Source organism: Megalobrama amblycephala, linkage group LG18 (assembly GCF_018812025.1).
Source record: "Megalobrama amblycephala isolate DHTTF-2021 linkage group LG18, ASM1881202v1, whole genome shotgun sequence".
NCBI classification, from domain to species: Eukaryota; Metazoa; Chordata; class Actinopteri; order Cypriniformes; family Xenocyprididae; genus Megalobrama; species Megalobrama amblycephala.
This window is the reverse complement of record NC_063061.1, coordinates 11906788-11929246: the sequence shown is the minus strand read 5'-3', so window position 1 is coordinate 11929246 and position 22459 is coordinate 11906788. Positions and strand designations below refer to the sequence as shown.

General features: G+C 36.4%; 1 protein-coding gene across 2 annotated transcripts in view; it reads right to left on the bottom strand.

The window, feature by feature from the left end:
- The window catches only part of myo7ab (myosin VIIAb), a 52206-nt gene extending 32198 nt beyond the window's left edge, over positions 1–20008 (bottom strand). Inside the window, exons 1-6 of one of the 2 annotated variants that reach the window (XM_048167426.1) lie at positions 19863–20008; positions 19628–19752; positions 3975–4038; positions 3427–3540; positions 3170–3322; positions 103–287 (exon numbers count right to left, since the gene is read on the bottom strand). In XM_048167426.1, the coding sequence (XP_048023383.1) occupies positions 103–287; positions 3170–3322; positions 3427–3540; positions 3975–3992 (470 nt within the window). In that variant the 5' untranslated portion in view covers positions 3993–4038; positions 19628–19752; positions 19863–20008. Of the gene's footprint in view, positions 1–102; positions 288–3169; positions 3323–3426; positions 3541–3974; positions 4039–19627; positions 19843–19862 lie in introns of those variants that run through there. The other variant, XM_048167427.1, reaches the window with a different exon arrangement.
- Positions 20009–22459: the final 2451 nt, after the last annotated feature.

The window sequence follows — 22459 nt, the reverse complement described above, 5'->3', positions numbered from 1 at the left end:
TGCAACAATGTCAATCATGTGCACTAACCAATGAATTATATTGTGGTTTAAAAAAATAAATAAAATCAAACTTATTTTGAACATTTACAGTCTGTGATTTACCTGATGATGCAGCACTGGTCTTTGTTGTTCCTTTGCATACTGAAGTAGCAGTTGTCTGCGATGCCAAAGATGTGTGGTGGCATCTCTCTTAACTTTTTGTTTGTATAGAGGCGAATGTGATCAGGTGTGTAGATGGGCAGGAGCTGGTATGGATTCACTGCTATCAGGATTGATCCCGTGTATGTCTGAAATACATTATTGTGAATATATAAGCCACTTTTCCACTGTCGGGCCAAACCATTCTCGTTGATTAACCATTCCATTCCGTGGTGATCTGGCCCAGCCGGTACAGATATGGTTTCAAGTGACCAATTCTGTGTGGCGAAGTCACTAGATATGTTCCACACATGCACGGTAAGCCAATCGTGAACGGCGAGAGCGGTTTATAATCGTGCCGTGCCAAACCAAGCTCAAGTGGAAATATAACCATATAACCATAACATTCTTAGAACCGTTCAGCCCGATGTTGGAAAAGTGGCAAACTTCAAATGGTGGAAAATGTCACAACATTTATTTAAAGGGTTAGTTCACCCAAAAATGAAAACTATGTCATTAATGACTCACCCTCATGTCGTTCCAAACCCGTAAGACCTCCGTTCATCTTCGGAACACAGTTTAAGATATTTTAGATTTAGTCCGAGAGCTTTCTGTCCCTCCATTGAAAATGTATGTACGGTAGACTGTCCATGTCCAGAAAGGTAATAAAAACATCATCAAAGTAGTCCATGTGACATCAGTGGGTTAGTTAGACATTTTTGAAGAATCGAAAATACATTTTGGTCCAAAAATAACAAAAACTACGACTTTATTCAACATTGTCTTCTCTTCGGGGTCTGTTGTATATCCGCTTTCACTCCACAGTGACGCTGCTTCTTCTTCTTCTTTCCTGTTTTACGGCGGTTGGCATCCAGCTTATTGGTGCATTACCGCCCCCTTCTGCTCCAGACAGTGACGCGATTAGGACATCCACGACATGCACACCTACGCACCATTTTAAAAAATATAGCAATACCAAAATACAAACAATGTAGAATAGCTTGAATACAGCGTGCGTCTCCCTCAGACTGTAAACGAAGCTCGGGCGCACTACATAACACGTCATCAGCGTCACAGTCCGGAACAGAAGGGGGCGGTAATGCACCAATAAGCTGGATGCCAACCGCTGTAAAACAGGAAAGAAGAATAAGAAGCAGCGTCACTGTGGAGTGAAAGCGGATATACAACAGACCCGGAAGAGAAGACAATGCTGAATAGAGTCGTAGTTTTTGTTATTTTTGGACCAAAATGTATTTTAGATGCTTCAAAAACGTCTAACTAACCCACTGATGTTACATGGACTACTTTGATGATGTTTTTATTACCTTTCTGGACATGGACAGTATACCGTACATCCATTTTCAATGGAGGGACAGAAAGCTCTCGGACTAAATCTAAAATATCTTAAACTGTGTTCTGAAGATAAACAAAGGTCTTACGGGTTTGGAACAACATGAGGGCGAGTCATTAATGACATAATTTTCATTTTTGGGTGAACTAACCCTTTAAAATCAAGTATTTGTTGATAGTCTGGAAAACTTTGCATGTAAATATGCAATTTCATCAAATTCATCTCGTGAGGTGAGCTAATTACTTCTTTAGGGTGCTTGCCAGTGTTTCGTGCACTTAACAACGGACAGCGTGAGTCGTGGAGTCGTGATGTCTGATTCATGAACAAATGAGTTATGAACAAACAGACTTATGAGTCTGTTCAGACAAAAAGATTCACAAATCAGTCTTAAACTCACTCATGAGTCAGTGGTTTGAACCAAACTCGCTCAGTCTGTCAGTCTCTCAGTAAAGCAATTTTATGTTAAAATACTTTCATATCCAAGCTTAATATGCAGAGACAAATATTATAAAATAAGTTTAACTATTAATTTTATTGATTAAATCATTTATGACATGCTATGTTATTCCCAAAGCCATCATTATTGTTTTTCCTGTTCCTCTTTCAAAATGTCAAACTGACATCATGACAGAATATCCATATATGAGCTCTTTGCTCAGTTCAATAACATCACTGAAATGAGTAACTTTCACAGTTTGGGCAGGGTGGTAACTGGTGAACGTTATGAATCAGTCAGTCCCTCCAATACACTGAATTGGAAGGTCTGTGCTCATGCTAATGCACTTTTATACCATCAAGAAAGAGAAAGTGACAAGAAAATGGAGTTTCAAGTTAGAAAAGCAAAAAGTAAATAAATCTTTTAAGTGCACTAAACACATTTCCATACAAATGAGTCATAGCAATAGTGTACCTAATGGCCTTAAGTAAGGCCTGTGCCCAATGATTGAACTGATTCAAGCACCGATTTTAAACTATGATAAAGCTACAATGCCTTCCATTAAGCATTCTAGTGGTGAAACATTTCAGTGATGAAACAAAATGAAAAGGTCACATTTCACAAAGCCAATTTGATCTGAAACAAAAACAAGCAAAAAAGCTATACCATCTAAGAGTCCAAAACAAATCATTCATTCATCTCTCTCAATCGTTTTACGGAATGAAAAAACATGCTCAGATTTGACATTCAGCAAACACCACAATGAAGGTAAAATGTTTTGATCTACACTGTCCAGTCATAAATCAATGCCAATGTTCCAACGACAATCTATTTTTCTAAGTGAACAAGCTTTGAAGCATAAAACCTTTAAAAATGTATTTCATGCTAAGCAGCAACAAGCCAGTGTTTTAACATGAGTCATCTGCAATTAAGAGTCAGCATTTTGAGGTTTTCGACCCATTTTACTTCTATAGTCTTTCTGCGTGAAAGAGGATATTTAGTGAGAAAAACATGGACTTTGATCAAATAAGGCCAAAATATGAATTTGGCAACTGGTTAGCATTGTGCAACAGTTTAAATGGTCTAAATCATGTAATGTTTGATGTTAATGTTTAAGTTTTTCACATTGTAATTGCGATCACAATATTTGACTAAATAATCATTGCATGTTTCCCATGCAGCCTTATTAGATTCCACAAGCAATAAAATGAACCAGACAGAGAAATGTCAAAGGTCATGCTTACATATATGACCCTGTCATTGTAACGGATCAGGAGATTTCTGAGGATACCAGCTTCATTCAGGTCCCCGAGACGGATCATGTCCTCCACCCCATGAATGGAGGTTGGGTGCATGGGCTTGATGTTTGTAGCATTCTGAAGAGAGATCCGATGCTCCTATATGGGGGAAAAGACAAAATATTGCTAATAAAACCGATATAAAACTGGTCTTTTCTCACATTTTGGGCACTATTATGAGTGGTACACACTTAAAGTCCCACCTTTCCTTCATCATCCAAGACCTGGATTTGACCCGAATCACAGACTTTGACCACAGCGCCAACAGGGACATCAAACTCACGGCCTGTTCTGAGGTCCAACCAGACATAGTCCCCCTATGGGACAACCCATCAAAAATCAAATCTTTAAACAATCAGTACAAATGATTGCAAAAACAGACTAAAACATTATTGCAAATATTATATAACATTTATATTTACATATTTGGTTCTCTGTAAAATAGGTTTTTCATTTAATATAAAGCATGGCACCCTCTAAGAAGAATTAGACTTATTAAATCTTAACCTCAGTCACCTGACGGCTCTTATACTGTTAATGAGAATGCATGGAGGTCAATGCAATACAATTGGAACATGATTTAAAGCAGCATCATTCAAATTGATTACTGAAGTGGAAAACTGGATTTAGTTCAATTTATCCAGGAAAAGTGTGTTAATAATGTATGATGTCCTATAGCTGCCAAATTACAGTGTCCTTTGAGCAAGTAAAGAAGTTTGACTTTGAGAAAGCGCATAAGAACAAGTCTTACCTGTTGCAGAATGACCATGTTTCTGGTTTATTGTTTTGACATTAGTATTCACCATGTGAGGGACCTATACAGGATAAAAATAAAGAGAATAAGAGAACAATACAAATCAAATGTAAAGTTATATCAAATCAAAAAAAGATTAAAGCAAAGATACTGCTGTACTGTATGAAATGAAGAAAAAGAAAAAGCAGGTTCCACATCCTAGGACTTTGAAAATATTACAGCCTTTTTAATAAAAGCAAGAATCTGTAAGCATATATCAGAGAGTGCACTCTGCAGACGCGTTTCGTAGAATCTGATCACAGTTTCACTCTGTATCATAAATTTAAAAATGAGCCAGTCGGGGCATATTTAAAATTACAATGGAGTAACATTTTTACAATATATTTTGTTTACTATAAGGATCTACTGATCCCAAGAATATTAAAGACCAAAAACATCTCTAACTTTGCAGAGAACAGAAGAGCTTATTCTATTAACAATGTGGGTCAAACTACAAAGTAAACACTGCCCCAGACAGACTAGACTAAACATACAGTACATAAGGATCAACAGAAATATTACTGACTTTTCCATGAGCTAAAATTTTATTTTTATTTATTTATTTACAAAAAACGCAACTATATAGGTACACATTTTTATAATAGATCAGTGAAGACATGCATTTATCTGTTTCCTAAGCCTATAAAGTTAATCACTGATGCTTCAGCTGGCATGGAAAGTTACTTTTAAAAGGAATGTATTACAATATTGCGTTACTCCCTAATAAAGTAACTAATTGTGTTAGTTACTTTTTTGGAAAGTAATGTGTTTTTACTTTTGTGGTACGTTTTCCTCACCTCGGCTGGGTTTGCTCGTTTGTTTTTTAACAACAACAAAAGTTCTATTTTTTTGGTAAATGTGAAGACCCTTCATTTCAAGTGAAACGAATAAGCCTCAGGCTGAAGGAAATTCAAATTTGCGCCTGTACAGTAGAGGACGCAGCTCAAACAAACATCTCAGCTGTGCTGCCATAATTTGAACCATGAAAATTTAATTGTTAATAAATGGCATATCAGATTTCTATTGACTTTTTATATAAGCCACGAACGTTCTTGCAAGTAAATGGAAAAACAATACTTTGGGCCCTATCATTAAGAGACTAGGTACGACCCTTTTGGACCATGCGCCAGGCGTGCCAACCATTTTTTAGAAAAGTGGATTCGGACACGCCCTAAATGCACCTGTGCCATGCGCTTCAGACCATGTGCTTAGATTGTTAAAGGTGCCCTAGATTATGTTTTTAAAAGATGTAATATAAGTCTAAGGTGTCCCCTGAATGTGTCTGTGAAGTTTCAGATCAAAATACCCCATAGATTTTTTTTTTATTAATTTTTTTAACTGCCTATTTTGGGGCATCATTATAAACGCGCCGATTTTATGCTGCGGCCCCTTTAAATCCCGTGGTCCACGCCCACAGAGCTCGCGCTTGCCTTAAACAGTGCCGTAACAAAGTTTACACAGCTAATATAACCCTCAAAATGGATCTTTACAAAGTGTTCGTCATGCATGCGGCATGCATGCGTCGGATTATGTGAGTATTGTATACTATTATATTGTTTGCTTCTGATTTTGAATGAGTTTGATAGTGCTCCGTGGCTAACGGCTAATGCTACTCTGTTGGAGAGATTTATAAAGAATGAAGTTGTGTTTATGAATTATACAGACTGCAAGTGTTTAAAAATGAAAACAGCGACGGCTCTCTTGTCTCCGTGAATACAGTAATAACCGATGGTAACTTTAACCACATTTAACAGTACATTAGCAACATGCTAACGAAATATTTAGAAAGACAGTTTACAAATATCACTAAAAATATCATGTTATCATGGATCATGTCAGTTATTATTGCTCCATCTGCCATTTTTCGCTATTGTTATTGCTTGCTTACCTAGTCTGATGATTTGGTTGTGCACATCCAGACGTTAATACTGGCTGCCCTTGTCTAAAGCCTTTTATAATGTTGGAAACGTGGGCTGGCATATGCAAATATTGGGGGCGTACACCCCGACTGTTACGTAACAGTCTGTGTTATGTTGAGATTCGCCTGTTCTTCGGAGGTCTTTTAAACAAATGAGATTTATATAAAAAGGAGGAAACAATGGAGTTTGAGACTCACTGTATGTCATTTCCATATACTGAACTCTTGTTATTTAACAATGCCAAGATAAATTCAATTTTTCATTCGAGGGCACCTTTAAAGGAACACTCCACTTTTTTTGAAAATAGGCTAATTTTTCAACTCCCCTAGAGTTAAACATTTGAGTTTTACCGTTTTCGAATCCATTCAGCCGATCTCCGGGTCTGGCGGAACCACTTTTAGCATAGCTTAGCATAGTTCATTGAATCTGATGAGACCGATAGCATCTCGCTCAAAAATGACCAAAGAGTTTTGATATTTTTCCTATTTAAAACTTGACTCTTCTGTAGTTACATCGTGTACTAAGACCGACGGAAAATGAAAAGTTGCGATTTTCTAGGCCGATATGGCTTGGAACTATACTCTCATTCTGGCGTAATAATCAAGGAACTTTGCTGCCGTACCATTGGGTGCAGCAGACACAATGATATTACGCAGTGGCTGTGAACCCCTGCTTGGACAGGGAGCGTGCCGTGCAACCATGGAGACATTTGTGAGAAACTCTGCGTAATATCATTGCGCCTGCTGCACCCATGGTACGGCAGCAGAGTTCCTTGATTATTACGCCGGAATGAGAGTATAGTTCCTAGCCATATCGGCCTAGAAAAATCGCAACTTTTAATTTTCCGTCGGCCAAAGTACACAATGTAACTACAGAAGAGTCAAGTTTTAAATAGGAAAAATATTGAAACTCTTCGGTCATTTTTGAGCGAGATACTAACGGTCTAATCAGATTCAATGAACTATGCTAAGCTATGCTAAAAGTGGTACCACCAGACCCGGAGATCGGCTGAATGGGATGGAAAACGGTAAAACTCAAATGTTTAACTCTAGGGGAGTTGGAAAATGAGCCTGTTTTCAAAAAAAGTGGAGTGTTCCTTTAAAATAGGACCCATTAAAATAAAAATAATAATATTACACAGTAATATTGTGAAATATAATAATATACATTTATTTATATAGCACTTTTAAAGCTTCTTAGCTCAAAGTGCTTCACAAAAGGCAAAAAGATATGAAGAGCATTACAAAATATAAAACCAGGAACATAATTAGTACATTAAAAAATATATCCAAAACATGCAAGAATCCAAATACTTCACAAGTAGTAAAAGCACATCTATACAAATACATTTTTAAAAGAAACTTAAAAACACACAAAGACTCCGCAGATCACTGGCAAGCTATTCCACAACATTTGAGTCTTCACCACAAAAGCTTTCACCTTTTGTTTAATATCTAGATCTTGGAACAGCCAACAATCCATGATTAGATGATCTGAGACACCTGACTGTTTCATGAGGTCTTAAAAGTTCTGCTAAATACTTGGGTGCCAAACCATGAATCGCTTTATATGTCAATAATAATATCTTAAAAACAATCCTAAAATTAATCTAAAACTGGAGGGATATGATTAAAAGAGCTAGTTTGAGTCAGTAATCTAGCAGCAGCATTTTGTACCAATTGAAGTTGTGATAAAGTACTTTGATTTAAAGAAGAAAACAGGGCGTTACAATAATCCAGACAAGATGAAATAAAAGCATGAATAAGCATGATAAGTATCTTATTACAATTTAAATTCACTGTTTTCTAATTTTAATTTATTTCCATGATAGCAAAGCTGAATTTTCAGCAGCGATTACTCCAGTCTTCAGTGTCACATGATCCTTTGTTTTTGTGGATACCATGATACACTTTTTTTTTATTTTAAAGTTGAAAATAACATAATTTATGTTCTAGACTTTTTTTGTAACAATGTAAATGTCTTTACTGTCACTTTTTATCAATTTAAAGCATCCATGCTGAATAAAAAAAAATTATTTATTTCAAATAAATAAAAAACTTGCTGCATCAGAGAAAATAATCAAGTACAGGTGAGGATACTAGATCACAGATTGTGGCATCTCATCCAGCAATGAAAACCACATCAAGGTTACAGTTTATTTTAAAGGGGACCTATTATGCCCCATTTTACAAGATGTAAAGTAAGTCTCTGATGTCCCTAGAGTGTGTGTGTGTGAAGTTTTAGCTCAAAATACCACAGATAATTTTTTATAGCATGTTAAATTTGCCACTTTTAGTGGTTGAGCAAAAACGAGCCGTTTCAGTGTGGGCCCTTTAAATGCAAATGAGCTGCTGCGATTGAGCTAAGAGGGCGGAGCTTCACGAGCTGATTCTCCGGTGACAGGATTCAGTCAGGACGCACTATAATGTCAGAAACTGCTAATATATGCTGCACGGAGATAGAACAAGTATAGTTTACTTCAGTTACAGTTATAACTTATATTGTCTTTTTCTTTTTTATCCACTATAACTAACAAGCCTGTTGTACCGTACGAACTATACAGATGAGTTTTATGATGTTTATTGTACTTCACACAAAATATGAAGCGTCTGTTTTCACTCAAGAAAATCACTGTAAGAGCTCAATAAAACACTGCAAGTGTGCATTAAAATATTATTCATAAACTCTCTCTCCTTCCCTTGTATTATCATCACCAACATAACGTACATAGCAAAGAACACAGAAACACTTGGGTGGTGCTTGATAAACTTTATACCCGTAAATAAACTCAGATGAACTGTAATAAAGTTCCCTCACCTTCATTACTGCCGTATCCAGTATCACTCTGGAGAATGTAAGCTGGATCACGAACAGTTTTTACTTGTATATCCTTGAGTAGCACATTTTAGTACAGTCTCTGTTTTGTATTGTCCCTTTGTATTGATATTAGTTCACAAAGCAGACCGGTGTGAAATGATTCGCGCACACATAAACGAATTTCGACAGACCTGAGGGAGCATTTTCCTGGAAAACCAAGTTAATCCACCTCGTTTTCAGCAGCTCAGATTTTGGGAGTAAATTTAGAGAGCTCTGTGGATTAATCCATCCAGCTACAGAACACCTAAAACGCCTGGGAGACGTTCTCGTCAGTGCAGCAATGGCGGACTGTGTAAACTTGCTGTGAACGTGCTCAGGCCGGTTCTATGTTAAATCAGTCTGTCAACATTCGTGGGCGGAGCCTGTGGCTTTTGTGACATCACACCGCCAGGGGTCTGGAAATGGCTTGTTCTGAGACACTGCTTATGATTTATGGGGATTAAAAAAAAAAGGAGTGGGTGGATTTTTATCACTATAGGGTGGTTGTGTACACACACTGCCAACACACATTTATGTCCAAACACCATGCAAAAGTGAATTTTTCATAATAGGTCCCCTTTAAGATAAGACTGAGACTGTCCACACCATGATCATTAGAAAGACATTATCAGTACTACAAAATATCACACAGAACACATTTTAAATAAAATACCACTTGTAGTTACTGCCTGATGCCAAATATACTTGTATTTATTTATACCCTGTGCTACTGAGGATAATTACACAGCTGAGGAAGCAGATTCAACACTAGTTTTACTCAGGCAGAGCATCTCAAGTCCTTACAGAATACATGTCATTACAGCCAGCATGAAGAGCAGTGCGCGAAACCCACGATGAGCTTCCCTCAATGATTTAAAGGCAAAAAGAGTTGTGGTCTGGAATTAGTCACTTACAATGACAAGAAGCAGCTAATAGTTTGAATGTTTCTGACTGAGGGGAACTGTCCCTATTATACCATCACTGAAGGAGCCGTCAGAATCACAGACAGAGATCTTAGATGAGCCTGTGCATTCGGCTGATTGGCCTGCAGAATTGCACTGTCAAGCCCACATAGACTCACATCTGATACTTTTTACCACTGTGATTAAGTGCCAATGTTCAACAATAACGCTGTATTCCTTGTCCTTCTCTGTATTGGCAGGGTTTTGTGTGCCTTTGAATGCTTTTCAAATGCAGACAAGGGTCTGATCACTATATTCAGATCTCAAAAACTTCTCAGAAACTTCAGTAGAGTGTTGTTGCCATGCCATTATTTTACGTCGGATTGTTTCACAAATGAGGGTCAATTCAATGCTGGATTTACACAAAAGATTAACATGACGGCACAGACTAGTTGATGATTTGAATCAACTCCACAGCAACTACATAAATTTATCCACTAACCGTTCAGAAACATCCAGTTGCCTTCTAAAAGTTGTAACTTCTTCTTGAGTCTCTCCATCAGTGTTTGAACAATGTAAGGCTGAACAACGTTACTGACAATCGTCATTTTGGCTGCGTGAGGTTCTCCAGCTTTGTTGTTGTTGAGCAACGGAAGCATGAGCTGTTAAAGCTCCGCCCTCTTCTGGAAAGCAGCCGGGAGCAGCAGCTCATTTGTATTTAATTTTTGTATTTGTATTTGTATTTGTAATTGTATTTAATTAATTTTTTTACAAGATGTAATATAAGTCCTAGATGTCCCCTGAATGTGTCTGTGAAGTTTCAGCTCAAAATACCCCATAGATTTTTTTTATTAATTTTTTTAACTGCCTATTTTGGGGCATCATTAACTATGCACTGATTTTTTCAGCACGGCCCCTTTAAGAGATGCGCTCCCTCTGCCCCACGAGCTCTCGACTATAATACAGTGCATTTACGAAGTTCACACAGCTAATATAACCCTCAAATGGATCTTTACAAGATGTTCGTCATGCATGCTGTATGCATGCTTCGAATTATGTGAGTAAAGTATTTATTTAGATGGTTACGTTTGATTCTGTGTGAGTTTGAGGCTATCCTCTGTGGCTAAAGCTAACATTACACACTATTGGAGAGATTTATAAAGAATGAAGTTGTGTTTATGAATTATACAGACTGCAAGTGTTTAAAAATGAAAATAGCAACGACTCTCATCTCTGTGAATACAGTAATAAACGATGGTAACTTTAACCACATTTAACAGTACATTAGCAACATGCTAATGAAACATTTAGAAAGACAATTTACAAATATCACTAAAAATATCATGATATCATGGATCATGTCAGTTATTATTGCTCCATCTGCCATTTTTCGCTGTTGTTCTTGCTTGCTTACCTTATCTGTGCACAGATCCAGCCGTTAATACTGCCTTTCCTTGTCTAATGCGTTGAATGGGCTGGCATTATGCAAATATTGGGGTCATACATATTAATGATCCCGACTGTTACGTAACAGTCGGTGTTATGTTGAGATCCGAGTGTTTTCCGGAAGTCTTTTAAACAAATGAGATTTACATAAGAAGGAGGAAACAATGGCGTCTGAGACTCAATGTATGTCTTTTCCATGTACTGAACTCTTGTTATTCAACTATGCCGAGGTAAATTCAAATTCTGATTCTAGGGCACCTTTAAAGGAACATGCACAAAAACAGTGTGTTTTTGCTAACACCCAAATAGGGGCAAATTTGATAATAAATAATAAATGATCTGTGGGAATATTTTGAGCTGAAACTTCACAGACACATTCTAGGGACACCAGAGACTTGTAAAAGGGGCATTATAGGTCCCCTTTAAGGAATATTGTTTAATATATTTCAGGTTCAGTAACTTAAGCTTAATTTACAGCATATGTGGCATAATGTTCACAAAATTAATTTCCACTTGTTCCTCTCTTTCTTTAAAAAATAAATAAATAAGACGTGAAAATCTGGGTTATAGTGAGACACTTACAATGGAATGAACGGGGCCACAAACACTCACAGTTTGAATAGTATAACATGACAAACAATATGATGAATTTAGTGTGAAAAATTGCTCATCTTTTCTGTGTAAAGTTATCCAATTTTACGACCTTGAAGTGTTACTAAGTTGTCCTAAAATGACAGTAAAAATGATTCAAACAACTTTACAGGTCTAATAACAGAATATTTAATGTGTTTTTTTTTAAATAAAACAATTGGCCTCATTCACCTCCATTGCAAGTGACTCACTGTAACCTTGATCTTTGCTTTATTTTGAGAAAATTAGGATTTTTTTTTTTTTGTGGTGATCAACATTATGCCACAAATCCAGCTGATTTAAGCTGAACCCATTATATATATATATATATATATATATATATATATATATATATATATATATATATATTGTTTTTATTGTTTATTAAATATGTTTGTTTGGTTTTTTGATAATGTCTGCTATAACTATTCTTGTTTACAGAACTATGTGGGCCTGTAACTAATGTAAGAACAAATATATGCAATATATGTTTAAGTATATGTTTATGTTTAACAAAATAAAAAAAATCAATCAATCAATCAATCAACCAATAAATAGAAAAATCTAATGAAATAACTTGCATTAAATTACATATTGATCCCAGATTTTCAATGTGGTCTTTTTGAACGCACATGAAGTTCACATAAGAAAATGTTATATTGTGCTACGTGGACCCATCAATATGCCAGATTACATATAAAAATAATAAAATAACAGATCCAATGCTCCAGACTCCATAGGGTTAACCAGAGCAGCACCCATGCGGCCCATAGCAGGTCAGGTGAGCAGCAGGGAGGGAGAGGGAGTCTTTAGAAGCTTACGCAGATTTCTCTGGATAAGCTTGTCACTATGCAAACTGTCATTTGTATATTCCAGCTGAATCATTTCCTTGTGCGTTTTTCCCTTCTCTTTCAACACTGCATTAACAAAATTATATCCTCATCTGCGTCATGAGCAGACATCATATAAAATATGATATAAAATATGACAAATACCTGCCTTAACTGTCTCACAGATCTACTTTTCTAAGTTCATGTCACTATTATCAAATCAAATGTGAGAATGTAGTTTGGGGAGTGAGACTGAGGCATGTGTTAACTCATGTGCTGTCCTCATGGCATTCTCAATAAGAAGATTAGTGTGGATGCTAAGCACAGATTAAGCACAATATAAAGACCAATTTTGTTTTTAAGAACGTGATGCAGAAAGGTGCTACAATGCCTAAATGAAGTAATTGGTATAGATCTGTTGATCTTGGTTTTTGTTCATTTGAGTTTTGCAAACTCATTAAACACTAAGAAACGAATGTCAAACAGAAGGGACATCACATCACCTGCTCTGGTTTGTGTTAGGCCTTCAGCACAGACAGTGTGTTAGTGTGTCACATGGTCAAACACAGAACTGCTTTCAGTGAGGTCCACTAGATTAAGATCCAAATAGGAGACTTTGAGAAATGATTTGCAAAGTTATTCAAAAAAAAAAAACATCATCTTGAATAGACTCTGTTTGCAGACAAAATCCAGTTTGTACATAGTATGAATAACATTTTCGGTTGAATTGTCTTGAAGTCTGTTTTTTGGTTTTAAATGGCTCAAATAAAGTCTGTGGTTAACACAAGCTCAAGATATTTTCACATTTTATTCTATGACATAAAATAAATCAGTAGTACTGCCTCATGATGTTTTCTTAAAGGCTTTTACTCATCAGAAAAAAGATGCAAACAAGTGGCTAAATAGGACTACATCAGGGTTGCCAGGTCTGTAAAACAAACCTCAAAAATAACCCAAAACTAACCCAATGACCCTATCCCAAAAAATCAAATCTCAAAATATGCCATTCCCAAACATATTTTACAGTCACTGTTAAGCATTAAACTGAATTTCTACTTTAATATCACTATCTAGTAGTAATCATAAACATCGTTAAAGCTGCAAGCAGTGATGAAAGGGCCCTCACACCCGGGGCCACCACCACACGGTGACCATAGGAAAATAGTGAATAGTGGGAGACATGCATGACGCGTGTGCAAAGTTTCTAAGCATGTTTAGGCCCTCAAAAATGCGATTCATTTCAGAGAAGAAGAAGAATTGACTGAGCAATTACAATAGGGTCCTCACACCATCAGTGCTCGGGCCCTAAAAATAACCTTCTGGGAACCAAAAACTCACGTTCTGGAAATGTTATAATAACATTATAAGAATATTAGATTAATGTTAGAATAAATTTACACAAACCAAAAACTAACAGTCTGGGAACGTTAGATTAATGTTAGAATAACGTTATACAAACCAAAAATTAACATTCTGGGAATGTTAGATTAACATTAGAATAATGTTATGAGAACGTTAGATTAACTTTAGAATAACATTATACAAACCAAAAACTAATGTTTTGGGAATGTTAGATTAACGTTAGAATAATATTCTGGGAACCAAAAACTAATATTCTGGGAAAGTTAGATTAACGTTAGAATACCATTCTGGGAACGTTAGATTTACTTTAGAATAACGTTATACAAACCAAAAACTAATGTTTTGGGAATGTTAGATGAAGGTTAGAATAACGTTCTGGGAGCGTTCTGGGAACATTAAAGCTGCAGTCCGTAACTTTTTTGGTTAAAAATGATCCAAAATCAATTTTAGAGCAAGTACCTAACCAACCAGTGTTCAAAACTATCTCCTTACCTTAGCCCGATTCAAAACAGTAAGCTTGTAATAAAATAAAATCGGTACTGGTGGGCTTCCTCGGGAAATTCGAGCATGCAGCCATTCGTCTTTGCACCATTACGTCACATCTGTAAACAGAAAGCAAGGAGTCCCAGCTAGTAGACTATGCATATATGATGCTGCTGGTAGCGGACCATTTATAGCCTTTTCTCACAGCAGCTGCAATAATTAAACTCATCATTTTGATGGCGGATTGTAATCCAGAAAGGTCCAAATGACAATCATCAGTGACAACTGGAGATTCACTCGTCGACAAAAGCAAAAGACTTCGGACTGCAGAGTGGCTACAGAAATTGGAATCTACAGGTAACTCTAATACACACTAAATACACATAGTCACGCAATGCTTATGTTGTTAACATTAACAATTTGAGAACAAAGTTTAACAACAATAATAATTTACACAATTTGATGTGATCTGTGAAGTGATTGTTAGATTTAATCACCATTGGCAGCGCAATTTATTGTAGGCTAATGCTTTTTTCCTTAGTTGGTCAGAACAAAAGTGGCAGAAATGTTACTTACTTGTTCAGACATTTTCCAGTGAAAATTCTTATTTTGGTCATACTTCCAAGACTTTGAATCTGTGATTCCGAAGTACAATATCCACGTAAAGATGATAATTCCACATATAACTGCAGTTGAAGGTTTCAAACAGAGATGGTGACAAAGAGGCAAAACTTACGGACAGCAGCTTTAAGAAAACATTCCTGGCTAACGAAAAAAAACAAACCATAAATTAAAGCTGCAAACAGCGATGAAAGGGCCCTTGCACCCAAGCTTAGGAAAACTGAAAAGTGGGCGATATTCATTTAAGCGGATAAATGGGAGAAATATGGCAAAGTCATTTTGATGCACCACAGCTCCTGCTGCCAGCAGGTGGTGCTTTGACTATTACTGAATATTGCCAAGTAGATGTCTTCAGGCCAGGACTATTATCAAACGTGAAGTTTGGAGCAGATCGAACACTGTATGCCTGAGTTACAACAACTTCCTGTTTGGTGGCGTTAATTGCATACATTAGCACTTAGCTAAGTGTTGCATGATGTTTCTAGCATGTTTGGTACTTCATGGCATATTTAAATGTGTTTCTGGGAGTGAATTATTGTGCAAAGCATGCCATTTCCTGTTGTCAGCAGGTGGAGCTATGACTAACTGAATACTGGCATAAAGATGTCTTCAGGCCAGGACTCTTATCACACATGTGTGATATGTGTATGCCTGACTTACAACAGCTTCCTCCATGGCGAAACATCAGACTTTGTCAGGCCGCCACAGACACGCCCTTCAGTGAAAACTCAAGATCTTTGCAATGTAACATCGCTAAGGCCTTAAGATTAAACTGACCAAATTTGACCTTGATCTGATTAAAGCTCTAGGAGGAATTTTTTAAAGTACAACGTCTGGAAATGGCAAAAACTGCGAAAATTGTGCAGAGAAAATTCTAAATATCTCACTTCCTGTTGGGTTTTCAGATTTTGCACCCACAAACTTTTTTGTAGGTATTGGGCTGTTACATGTGTGTACCGAATTTCATACCTGTATGTGAAACGTAGCGTGAATGGCGCTTAATTGAAATTTTGTAGGTGGCGCTATTGAGCCATTTTGCCAAACCCAATTCTGAAACCCATATCAGATGTAAATTTTCACCACTTCTGAGGCGTGTGCAAAGTTTCATGAGTTTTTGAGCATGTTTAGGTCCTCAAAAATGCAACTCATTTCAGAGAAGAAGAAGAATTGACTGAGCAATTCCAATAGGGTCCTCACACCCTAATAATGTATTCATAAAGGAGCTCACTGGAGCTCAAAGGCAGTTTAACTCCCTCACCATCAACTAGCACAATTTTATCAATAGAGAAATATAAAATGAGTAAAACATTATAATACAAGCATTTCAGTCAAATACAGTTTATGCCATATGGGAAACCTTTATCCCACATGGGAGAGAAAAAACACAGATTTTAAAGTAGCCCAATTCCACTTGGCAACCCTGGACTACAGAGGTTGTCTGGGACATTAAACAACATCACCTGAATAGGTAAAATCATCTACCCACTAGTCCACTTTTATAGCCTACTCTTGCAAACTATTCTAACCCACTTTCAATGATTTTTTTTTTGTTTTTGTTTTTTTGTCAGAAGCTAAGTGATGGGGAAGTCACGCAACAGTGGTGTAGTTAACTTATAACCTTTTAGATTTTACTTCTACTTTTTTACTTTTTGAACAAAATTTGTAAGAATCATAAACGTTTGTTGGCCACTGAGCTTATTTTCCTCAATTATTCAAAAGCCTATTGAGTTTTTCCCAAGGGAACCAGGGGGATGCTAACTCTGGTTTGGCCTACAAAAATATGTCATTACTGCAGCATTCTATTCACAAAACTATAAATGTACTTTTGAACATTGGAGATGCTACTCCGAAACTGTAGTCTGCCAAGATGCTAATTTTAAGTAAATAAACTAGACTACACTTATTTTATTTTAAAAAGAGTTGAAATACCTTGGCATAGTTGAATAACAAGAGTTCAGTACATGGAAAAGACATACATTGAGGTTCAAACTCCATTGCTTTCTCTTTCTTATATAAATCTCATTTGTTTAAAAGACCTCCGGAAAACATGCGGACCTCAACATAACACCGACTGTTACGTAACAGTCGGGGTGTACGCCCCAATATTTGCATATGCCAGCCCATGTTCCCAACATTATGAAAGGCATTAGACAAGGGCCAGTAACGTCTGGATCTGCACAGCAGAATCATCAGACTAGGTAAGCAAGCAAGAACAACAGCGAAAAATGGCAGATGGAGCGATAATAACTGACATGATCCATGATAGCATGATATTTTTAGTGATATTTGTAAATTGTCTTTCTAAATGTTTCGTTAGCATGTTGCTAATGTACTGTTAAATGAGGTTAAAGTTACCATCGTTTCTTACTGAATTCACGGAGACAAGAGCCGTCGTTATTTTCATTTTTAAACACTTGCAGTCTGTATAATTCATAAACACAACTTCATTCTTTATAAATCTCTCCAACAGTGTAGCATTAGCCGTTAGCCACGGAGCATATAGCCTCAAACTCATAGAGAATCAAATATAAACATCAAAATAAATACTTTACTCACATAATTCGAAACATGCATACAGCGTGCATGACGAACATCTTGTAAAGACACATTTGAGGGTTATATTACTGTGTGAACTTTGTAAATGTGCTGTAATATAATCGAGAGCTCGTGTGGCAGGGAGCATGCGAATTAAAGGGGCGGCGCGCTGAAAAAATCAGTGCATAGTTAATGATGCCCCAAAATAGGCAGTTAAAAAAATTAATTAAAAAAAATCTATGGGGTATTTTGAGCTGAAACTTCACAGACACATTCAGGGGACACCTTAGACTTATATTACATCTTGTGAAAAAGCATTCTTGGGCACCTTTAAAGGGATAGTTCACCCAAAAATGAAAATTATGTCATCATGTACTCACCAAACCTATATGAATTTCTTTCTTCTGTTAAACATAAAAGAAGATATTTTGAAGAATGTCAGATATCAAACGGTTGATGGGCTCCATTGACTTCCACAGTATTTTTTTTTTTCCATACTATGGAAGTCAATGGAGCCCATCAACTGTTTGATTACTGACTTTCTTTAAAATATATTCTTTTGTGTTCAACAGAAGAAAGAAATTCATTCAGGATTGGAACAACTTGAGGGTGAGTAAATGATGACAGAAGATTTTTTTAATTTTTGGGTGAACTACCCCTTTAACAGTGAAGCATTGAATAACTAATGAATGTGTTCACTTAATATTGCTCATGTTTTTCTAGACTAATAGGTCAGACGTTTATGTGGCTTGTTTCATAACCAGTCGTTTGCCCTGGGCCAAGACTCTCTAAAGGACTTAAATCTTGTGCCCCTATAAACTCTCAACTGCTTTTCCAGCACCTTAGTGAGTGCCAGAGGCAGATTAACACAGTCTCTTCCTCTGTGTCTGTCAGCTCAGAGTCTGTGTCAAAGCAGCAGCATGTCAGAGCAACTCACTTCTCTGTAGAAGATGTCTCTAACCATCCACACAAACACACGTGGATGACAATAAAACAATTTTACACTTAAAATAAATCTTATAAAAATATATTGTAAAAATGTTATTATACACAAGTAGTAGTAGTAGTAGTATAAATGATAATGGTAACTCTTTACACTAAGGTTCCATTAGTTAAGGTTAGTTAATGCATTAACTAGCAATGAGCATTACATTTGTTCCAGTACTCTTTGTTAACATTAATTAATAAAAATACAACAGTTCATTGATAGTTGTAGTTCAGGTTCATTAACTAATGTTAACAGTTACAACTTTTGATTTTAATAATGTTTTAGTAAATACTGAGATTAACAATAACTGAGATTATTAAATGCTTTAGAAATTATTTTTTCATTGTTAGTTCATGTTAACTGATGTAGTTAACAAATGAAACCTTATTGTAAAGTGGGTAACACTTTATTTTACAGCGTCACTGTTACATATGTTACGCAGTTATAGTAATAACTATAAATTATGCATAATTACATGCAACTAACCCTAAACCAAACCCTAATCCTACAGTAAGTGTATGTACTTAATATTACTCAGTACTTAAAAGTATAATTACAGTGTAACAAAGACAGTGTAACCAGATATTACCATCATGGTAACACTTTACGGTTACATTGTATTTGAAGGTGTCTTTGTTACACTGTAATTATACTTTAACTACATGTACTTACTATAGGGTTAGGGTTAGGTTTAGGAGTAGTTGTATGTAATTATGCATAATTTATAGTTATTACTCAAGTAACTATAACAAGGACACTGTAAAATATGTTACCTAATATCTTAATGGTTATTTTTGTCTTGTTTAAGGATGTTTCAATATTTTTTTGGAAAACAAGAAAAAGGTTTTTGCTTGCTTATGTTAAAGTATTCCAAAACCCTTCTCTCTAATATCGATAGGAAGGTATAAGTGGTTCCTCCTGAGGCCTGGTACAGAGAGCGGCAGAGCAGAAAACAGTCAGCAGTAAGTAGCTTTCTGTAAAGCCTTAAAAGAGCATGAGGTGCTGAACGGCTAAGCCCCGAGTCTGAACACTTACTCACCTCACAGTGACTCAAGAGTTTGTCTTGCTTTCCTTTCTCCCTTCTTCTATCTTCACACCTCTATTTGTTCGTCCTTCTGTCACCAGATGTTTGGTATGTCCACACGTCCAGGTTGAAGAGCTGATCTGGAGTCAGGTGATTGACAGGTGTAAATTATATCAGAGGATAAAGTACACTCTTCTACAGTGGCTCAATTGTGTCGTCGTCCTCTTACGCATGTCCTACTGTAAACTACCTGTTGATGTGGGATGCTGGGTAATGCAGCAGGAGAGCAGTGGCAGCATTCGGCGTCTCCTTCAATGGCATTCCTGATCCAGCTTAGAGGGAGGCGGGGTTAGGCAGCGGGTGGTCACTGTGGGGGAGGGAAGGCTTGACACAAAGGTCTTCTGGTCACTTCAGCTGAAGTACACGGCTGCTTGTTTCCTGTTACACTTTAATGCCTCAATCTCCTCTGCAAACTAAACATGAAAAGGTCAAGCTTTGTATCTATAAACAGATGCTGGGTGTGTCTGATTCACTGATTGTAAAGTTTAAATGGAAAGGGCATGAATCCAAAGTATACAATACCCATAAATAACAGTAAAATCTCTCAAGGTTAAAGCCATTTTAATAGGTCGAAAAACATTTAATATTGAAGTATCATTGATTCTTCCAGACATTTTTCTAATCAAAAAGAAACAACATCAGAAATATGTTAAAATAAAGTACAATTAGGTGGTTAAATTTTAACTTTGAATGAAATTTGAACGAAATTACCTTTTTTTTTTACACTTACATCACTGGGGTCTCTCAGATCCAACATAAAAACAGTAATTAAAGGCACAATATGTAAAATTTTGCCGCTAGAGGTTGCCTATTCAAAACAAAGGCGCAGCTTGATTGAGTGCAGAATCATGGGAGATGTAGTCTTCAACCTCACAGCCGGTGGAAAAGAATCGGGACGAGAGTCACGGGACTCGGTCAGAAATCATGTTCATGGATGAGATTATTAACGTTACTGTAGTATGAAGCGGAGCAGGGCCGAGTGCTGTTGGAGCTGTAATAGGCCGCTGGAGTGTTTGCTAATGAGAGGCGAGTGCGACACACGGGTCTTGAGCGGTGGAGCTTTTATTATGCTGCAGTTGCTGCTCCCGCTTCTTCCGGTCAAGTGTATGTGGGGTAAAGCAGTGCTGTTTATCATATTAGATACATTTGAGTGTGTTGAAAATGATGTTATAACGCTACTCTGTGCGTCACTCTGCTATGATGAGACACTTGTTGTAAGCTTAATCGATATTAGAATATCACATTAATAAATGCTGGATGGCTTGTGTTGTTAAATGGCATGGAATTAAATTTAAACAGAATGCTGTATTACTGTTACTAAAAATAAAGCTGCATCTGATTATGCTATGTTAGCTACTTCACAAAATAGTGTTGTCTCTAAAGCATGATAAAGAACATGGTACTCTCAGGAAATCAAGAAAACAAGATTCAAACAATAAGACTTGTCTTATTCAAATAATAAGACTGTTGAGCTAAATAACAATGATTTGTTTACCATTTATAACTATATCCAAACAGTTGTTCCCTTGTCTAATAATATGCCTATAATATATTAAAGCATCTTTGGTGTTTCCATGGTTTCTACAAAATAAAATCGGAAATCGAGGGTAACGTACACGGTCCGTGTCCTGGTTAAAATTGCTTATTTCTCTGGATTTTTACATTCTTGGAAACATCTGGGACAATGTAACCACACAAGTCAACTGAATATATAACACTGTTCTGTGGTTTTTGGATATTTTAATCATATTGTGCCTTTAAAATTCTATCACACAGTCGAAACACAACACAACAAAAACAAATATGTAGCGTCTGGAGTGATCAAACACACAATTGTAAAAGTCAATGGTAGACTCCATAATGTCTGGCCCCCCCACTGAGAACTATGCATTTGCAAGTATCGTACATTTGATCACTAAATGGCGATTTAGTATTAAGTTTGTGAACACCTTTGTTAACGTAGGTGTTTTATAGTGAGAAACTGATGGTTCTTCCAGCTTGTTAAATGACTCTTTTCATAGCTCCTTTCCCCTGATATGCTATGGTTCAAATTCATTTCCACTCTCTCATTCCCTATGTATGCGTGATTTGTGTATATCTCTGTGTGTTTAGTCTAGCTATGTGTTTGTGTAGTAGTTAAATAAAACTTGCGAGTTGATTCTGATGTGCTTATTTACCAGTGTCACTGATAACAATTACGACCACAGCTACATGCTAAGAAAGCATTATTTTTTCTGTTGCCAAGGAAAATATCCTTTCTGAAGAGCTGATAGACGATCCATACTGAGTGTTCGCTGGCCGAACAGAATAATTGATTGTAACATTGATTTTCAAATATTTATAATGAATTATAACGAGTTATGATTAGTTATTCATATTTCCCTTTTGAGCTAATTCGCTACAAATAATATAATAAAATAAAAATTTGAGTTAATTGGAATAATGGAGCATCAGATGAGAAAATAAAGAAAAACTCTCAAACATTCTCGTGCGCAAAACAACTGCAGCAAGATTTTTTTAAAATCTTTTATTTCAAAGTCATGCCACAAGTTGACAAAATACAAAAGAAAAAAAAAGTACTTCAAATAAGTATATCAAATAACCACAGTGTAACCCAGGAGAGACTTGCACGCAAAATAAAACACATTTAAACAGAGATAAGATACAGAAACCTACAATCAGTAAAGATATAGTATATATGTCTGTGTCTGTCTGTTTGTTTGTTTGTTTTTTGAACACAAGATTCAATGGCTAGATATAAAACAGTAAACAAATGAGTATAAAATG